Source organism: Sycon ciliatum, chromosome 1 (assembly GCF_964019385.1).
Source record: "Sycon ciliatum chromosome 1, ocSycCili1.1, whole genome shotgun sequence".
In the NCBI taxonomy this organism is placed as follows: Eukaryota; Metazoa; Porifera; class Calcarea; order Leucosolenida; family Sycettidae; genus Sycon; species Sycon ciliatum.
In genome coordinates, this window is record NC_088643.1 from 8,158,831 (window position 1) to 8,164,926 (window position 6,096).

The following is a 6,096-nucleotide window of genomic DNA, read 5'->3' on the forward strand; positions in this document are numbered from 1 at the left end:
TAGACTCATCAGCGCAGCAAAGAGAAAATGAGGCCGGACCTGATTTGAATTGAAAATACAATTTTCAAAGCCAGATTTAAACCAGGTCCGAACGTACCTTGCCAGAATGCTCAAACTGAAAAGTCAGTGAGCTATGCATAACGCAAACAGCAAAGGCACTACCTGCATGAGGGTGGTCAACTACTAAAAGAGCAGGAGTGAAATCCTTATTTGGTTGAGAGAACTGTTTCGCTCTTTGTGGACTAATCAGTGCAGCACAAAGAAAATGAGATCAACCCTGACAGCAATGAACAATACAATTTGCAAAGCCAGATTTAAACCAGTCCCGAACGTACCTAAATTAACTTTACAGCTACACATTTTCAGGCATTTCAGCGATCGTTAGACAGCAGCATTTACTATTGCATATCTGCACATAACCATTCTGGTGTTATCGGTGCCAATTATCTTCTAAGGCGGCAGAAAAAGATACAAACATGACTGGGACGATTAAATATCTGCCTATAAATATCACGATCATTAGCAGCAGCATTAGAGAAAGAGAGAGACAGACAGAGAGAGACAGAGAGACAGAGAAAGACAGAGAGAGAGACAGAGAGAGACAGAGAGAGACAGAGAGAGAGAGAGAGAGTAAGTTACATTTATAAAGCCAGGTAAGTCTAACAAATGAGGACTGAGACCTCTACAACAGGGTTTTTACGCCTGAAAGCAGGTGCATGATTTAACAAGTAGGTAGTCAGTCTAGATTTTATGCGCAGATGGAGAAAAAGGGAAGAATTTTTGTAATGAGATGAAAAGCAGAAATAATAAGAAAAGATTAAATGAAAGCCTGCTCACAACCCCGCCCAGCCTTGCGAACTGGGTATGGTGGATTAAGAACCCGGTTCAACGCTCGAGCAAGCGCTCTCCACTCAAGGTGTTCACAGCAACTGATAGGAACTCATATGGGGAAATTATAGAAAAGAAATAATAAGATAAAGAGAATAAATTTCAACGCACCTCAATAAACGGAGCCCCACATACAGTACCTCAGAAAAGTGGATCTTCCGACCAGTGTTTTTGTTGACGTCGCAACCAGATGATGTAGCTGCTTCGCAGAGACGTCTTACTGCACAAATTACAAAAAAAATTTATTCTTCGATTAGAAAACCCAAGCGCTTTCAGAGCCCTCCGAAGAGAGTCCGGGATGAAACCACGCACACCTACCTCAACCGAAAAAGAAACGACCTGCCACCCGTTTGCTCGGCATTGATCGGCCAGATCCGCATACCGCCTGTCCTTCCGCGAGTTACTGACACTGAATCTGTCCTCAGCACAAACTGTCTCCATCCAGAATACAATCCTACGACTCGTAGAGTACAGAACTATATCTGGTCGGAGAGAGAGAGAGACAGAGAGAGAGAGACAGAGACAGAGACAGAGAGAGAGAGAGAGAGAGAGAGAGAGAGAGAGAGAGAGAGAGAGAGAGAGAGAGAGAGAGAGAGAGAGAGAGAGAGAGAGAGAGAGAGAGAGAGGTGTCTGTATGATTGATGAGTCCAGTTTTGTTTTGTAATTTTAGACCATATACGATGAACTCGTATGGTGAGCCAAGGTTCAATTTATAGAAAGGAAAAGAAAAGTGGACATAATAGCGTAACGTTTAGTTCCTTCGTCCTTTTTCTTTTCTGTACATTTATGATGAGGACGGCTGTAGGATTTTGATCCAGGAAACATTCCATCCAAAAAATAGTGCGAGGGCTTGTAGTGATGGTTTGCTGATGCAACTATATGATACTATCGACCAACTATTCTGTATTGATAAAGTATGTTTCTATATGCCTGGCTACTTGTATGTTTGCCATTGTGCATGTGTTCCTCTTCATGTGTGTGTGTGTACGTGTGTGTGTGTGGGTATGTGTGTGTTTGTTGGTTGTGCGGACGTTCAGGTCATTCCGTTGAGGACCGGGAATACAAGGCCAGGCTTCTGAGCAAACCTTGACAATGGACGGTCAACAGCATATTGACTATTGATACCACTTGAAGGGAATTAACGTCAGCCGCGTGTAGAATGGAGAGTGCTGTATTCGACGTGTGGCCAGGCCATTTACTGCCCTTATTGTCCTTGCGGGACATCATCCAGCTGTGTGGAACCTCCAAGCATTTGCGTGCACTGCTATTCGATGAATACATGTTTAGCATTCTATGTCGGGTAAGTAGTTTGTTTACTTGATATTTTAAATTAGATCGAAAACCAAGTGGGCATTGATGTCCAATATTATAATGGCGATACAATAAAAAAATGAAACGTGTCCTGAGAAAATGAGAGAGAAGTAAAGGGGAAATGCATGTACCGGTAATTACAAGCCAATTTCTGACAAACTTTACAATCAGAGAAAAATGGGAAAATGAGGACAGATGCTGCAGGAAGGCAATATTCTCCTAGATTAATTAACCATGGAAGAACACTTTCAGCAATAGTTCTAACGATTTAACGTGTTCCAGGCAGGTTGGAGTTACTTTTTCAGAATAGAGCTAATGCTTGTGGTGTGAGCATGGTGCATAAGGAAACGGAGCTTGAATTTTGCAAGTTCAGTGGCGAGAGGCGAGAGTATAATCATAGGAGTAGTATGGGCCAGGAAGGGCAGATTAGCTACGCGGCGACAACACATCACTTGTCGAGGACAGTGAGCTGGTGCCGCTGATGAAGCATAGAAAGCAGAGAAGAACGTGTTTGATCCATAAAACATGTCAGGAGGTATAAGGGCAGAATAGAGGAGAAGGGACTGGCGTTCGGATAGTGACGGGAGGACGGTTCTCAGGCTGGTTAGCTCCTGGGACGTTTTACGTCCTATGGTAATGACATACGGTTCCCACCGAAGAAATGAATCGATTTGTAGGCCCAGATAGCGAGCAGTGGTAGCCTGGATGGTTCCCGCTGCACTCCACATCGAGTTCCATGTTACTGCAGCGTGATTCCTCAGTGGTTGAGACCTGCGTCTTAGAACCAGGCCTTTCGTTGTAGGAAGTCAGCCATGTTTGACACAGCAGCTGGTGACTGGTGACGACAGGTAGTGGTCTCTGGCCAAGGTCAAGCTATCGTGCGTGGAGTGTTGTGGCCGGTACACAAACTGATTGGAGGGCAGAAGTGAATGGGTTGATAAGAAGTCACATAGGCGTTTGTGGTCTATCTTCTCCAAGATCCTCCATACTATTGGCAGCAAAGATATAGGATGGGAATAATATATAGGATGGGAATAAAAGATGCGTTCTTGTATGTTGAGGAAGCTGTCTGCGGAAGACCTAGGTCCTGGAGTTCATTCTTTTTGCTTCAAGTATTAACATTGTGGAATACATTCAGGATCCCTACGGTAAGATTACGACTACTGGCGTTGTTGTGGTTCAATAAAGGGGAGTAATTTGACGGCTGTGGTCTAGTATGAAATGGGACTGCATTAGGGTATCGTCTATTGTGATGGTAAATTCCGGCAGAAATTGGAATTAGTTGGCGACTTTACACTAGTCGAACACATGCAGGAGCTTGTGACTAGAGAAAATGATGATGCATGAATTCTATCTTGCTAAAATAAAAAATGAGCCATGTTAGACATTCGCTGAATTATCATGGGGAGCTTAGTGTGCGAAATGCTAAAGAACTCTAGTATGCAGTTTTGCTTTTTCCGGGGGGGGGGGGGGCGTGAAGTCGGCACACAACGCCGTCTCCTGTTCACACTCGAAATGCAGCCGTATAGTCCGTTTACGTCACGTCGGAATTCTACTTTACTCTTCCCGGGGAATTGTGTGTTGCTCCGTAAGTGTGAGCTTGCGCTATTCCTGCCGACTTGAATTCTCACTTGACTGACTCACGACTACCATCCAGAGCACACGAGAAGTCCATTTATTCTTCCACTTTCATTCTATTATTTAGATTGAGAAAATCACAGACCAAAACGTCCGAGGAAAACTGGCTGTACTATCATAGTGATCAGGTCAAATTGTCAACCGATATGCTTCACGAATTCACAAATAAGTTGTTTTCACTATCAATTTCTGTATTGTTTGTCCTATACGTGCAGCAACGCTATCAACTCAGGCCTCGTTTGGACGTGTCATATATAGACGCTGCCATAAACCTGGAAATTGTCACCGGTGTGGCCAGCGTGCATCATAGCCACTGCATCGATACCATGCGTTGCATTTACGGCAGCAATGTGGATGTTGCTTTGGTCGGCAGAGAAAAGAAGCAGTCGATTATCACATTGTCGTGCCTAGAGTTGATGCTGCCAGCACAGCTGAGTGATACCACTAGCTGGGACAGCGCTGGCCTGTTCAGGTCACTCGCCGAAAGCCATTTACTACATGCTGTAGAAGATCGTGAATTCCTACCAAACCTTTTGCTGAAGGATGTCGACCGAAAACTTGAGGAGATGGAAGAAGAAGCATTGGATGACTTCAACTTTGAACCATTGCAGTACCTGTTTAGAGATGTCACAGATTTGTTCATGAGAGACGGATCGGAGGAAACGTGTCAAGAAGTGATTATCAACTCGATGGAAGCACTTATTGCGAGGCTGAACAAATACATGCCTTACGTTAACCGCTCGCGGAGGCTTGTGGAAATTGCGCATTCGTTGCATGATTTAGCCCAGACAGACGCAACTTTGTTATCAGCTCTGGGACTTGAAGATCTCAACGCAATTCCTCTTCCGGATGACGATGATGATGATGATGATGATGAGTGGACGGACTCGTATAACCCTTACTACCATTGTGATATCAACTATTGCGACAATTACAATCTGGGCGAAGAAATGGATAAGTCCCGATCATTGATCGACATGGCCGCCAAGCTCTCAGAAAAGCACTCAGTTCTGAGGCTGCTGATAATGGGTAGGCTAAAGACATTGAATCCCGAGAATTACTTCATGGCTCTCAACGAATATGAACAATTCTGGAATAGTTTGTCTGAGTCGAGTCGCCCCAGTCGTAAAGTACTATGCAGCGGCTTGGGAAGCCATCTACTTTCGTCAATATCAGGATTGCCTGATCAGAAGCTGTGGACGAAACTGGAGCTAGTAGACGCCATGAAGAACTATGGAAAAGAACTAGTTTTCCTTGCGCAAGAAGAACTACCGCTTTCTGAGAAGCAAAGAAGACCAGAATGTGGGCAAGATGACGAAAAGAAAGAAGACGAAGAACGCCCATGAGAATGATCACACCGACACACACGCGCACGCAGACACACCAACTCACGTATAAACATGGACGTACATTTGACACCCCGCACTACCTTGTATATTGCAATGTTATGCATCTTTAACTTCGTGATTGTATACCTCCTTATTTTGATAGTCCACTTCACCCGTCCTTGTTAACAGTGTTAGTCACAGTTTGTTCTTACCTTTCCAAGTATTCAATGATGATGATTGACTGTTATATTTTTCGCCGACCGAGCGGGGCAAATGAGGCGAGAAATGATTTTGATACGATGACCTTGTTGCGGCATTCACGGATGCCGGTACCATGCCGTCACCGGTCTGCTGTGCGGCTTCTTCAGCCCTGCAGATCTTGGCCGCGGTTTCCAGGGTGAGGGACGGAGCTGCCAGGAGCTTATGGCGCGTGTCGTCGTTGGCTATGCCAACTACGATGCGGTCTCGCATCATGTCGTCCGTCACCTTGCGGAGGCTCTGGGGACAAGTACTGCATAGCTGAGGTGTACATGTGCTGCACAGCTCCATATCAGGGAAATCGCACTGTGCAAACAGCTCCCTCATTGCAGTAAAGAAGGAGTCAAATGACTCATTGCGCTGCTGCTTTCTATTGTAAAACGCGATCTAGGAGGGGGTTCCGTTGGCGTCGGGTGTACGCTTTTACTGCTATGATGATCTCCGGAGCATCGGCACTGTGGGAGATGACAATCACATCTTCGCGCATGAAACGACGAATGTCGGCATCGAACGCCTGGCGAAGAGCGGACACCCGAGTCTCACGACTTTGGCTGGCGAGGTGCTGGCACACAGCATAATCTCTCCAAGTCTCCTCTCATGCCGTGAAATCGGCCATGGTTGCAGTGCTGAGCAACACCGGTCGCTCGACAGAAATCGGCTTCTGACTGTAGGA

General features: G+C 45.4%; 1 protein-coding gene across 1 annotated transcript; it reads left to right on the forward strand.

Annotated features, from left to right (window-relative positions):
* Positions 1–1,509: 1,509 nt before the first annotated feature.
* On the forward strand, positions 1,510–5,763 carry LOC135806826 (uncharacterized). The gene is made up of 2 exons (XM_065321018.1): positions 1,510–2,188; positions 4,053–5,763. Exons 1-2 carry the CDS (start codon positions 2,048–2,050, stop codon positions 5,181–5,183), a joined length of 1,272 nt encoding a protein of 423 aa, XP_065177090.1. The 5' UTR covers positions 1,510–2,047; the 3' UTR covers positions 5,184–5,763.
* Positions 5,764–6,096: the final 333 nt, after the last annotated feature.

What these genes read in the sequence shown, in the direction of transcription:
- LOC135806826 (XM_065321018.1), top strand. Translation starts at nt 2,048, where the DNA reads ATGGAGAGTGCTGTATTCGACGTGTGGCCAGGCCATTTACTGCCCTTA. An exon ending in TGTTTAGCATTCTATGTCGG is followed by an intron (nt 2,189 to 4,052) that starts GTAAGTAGTTTG and finishes CTATACGTGCAG; the next exon opens with CAACGCTATCAACTCAGGCC.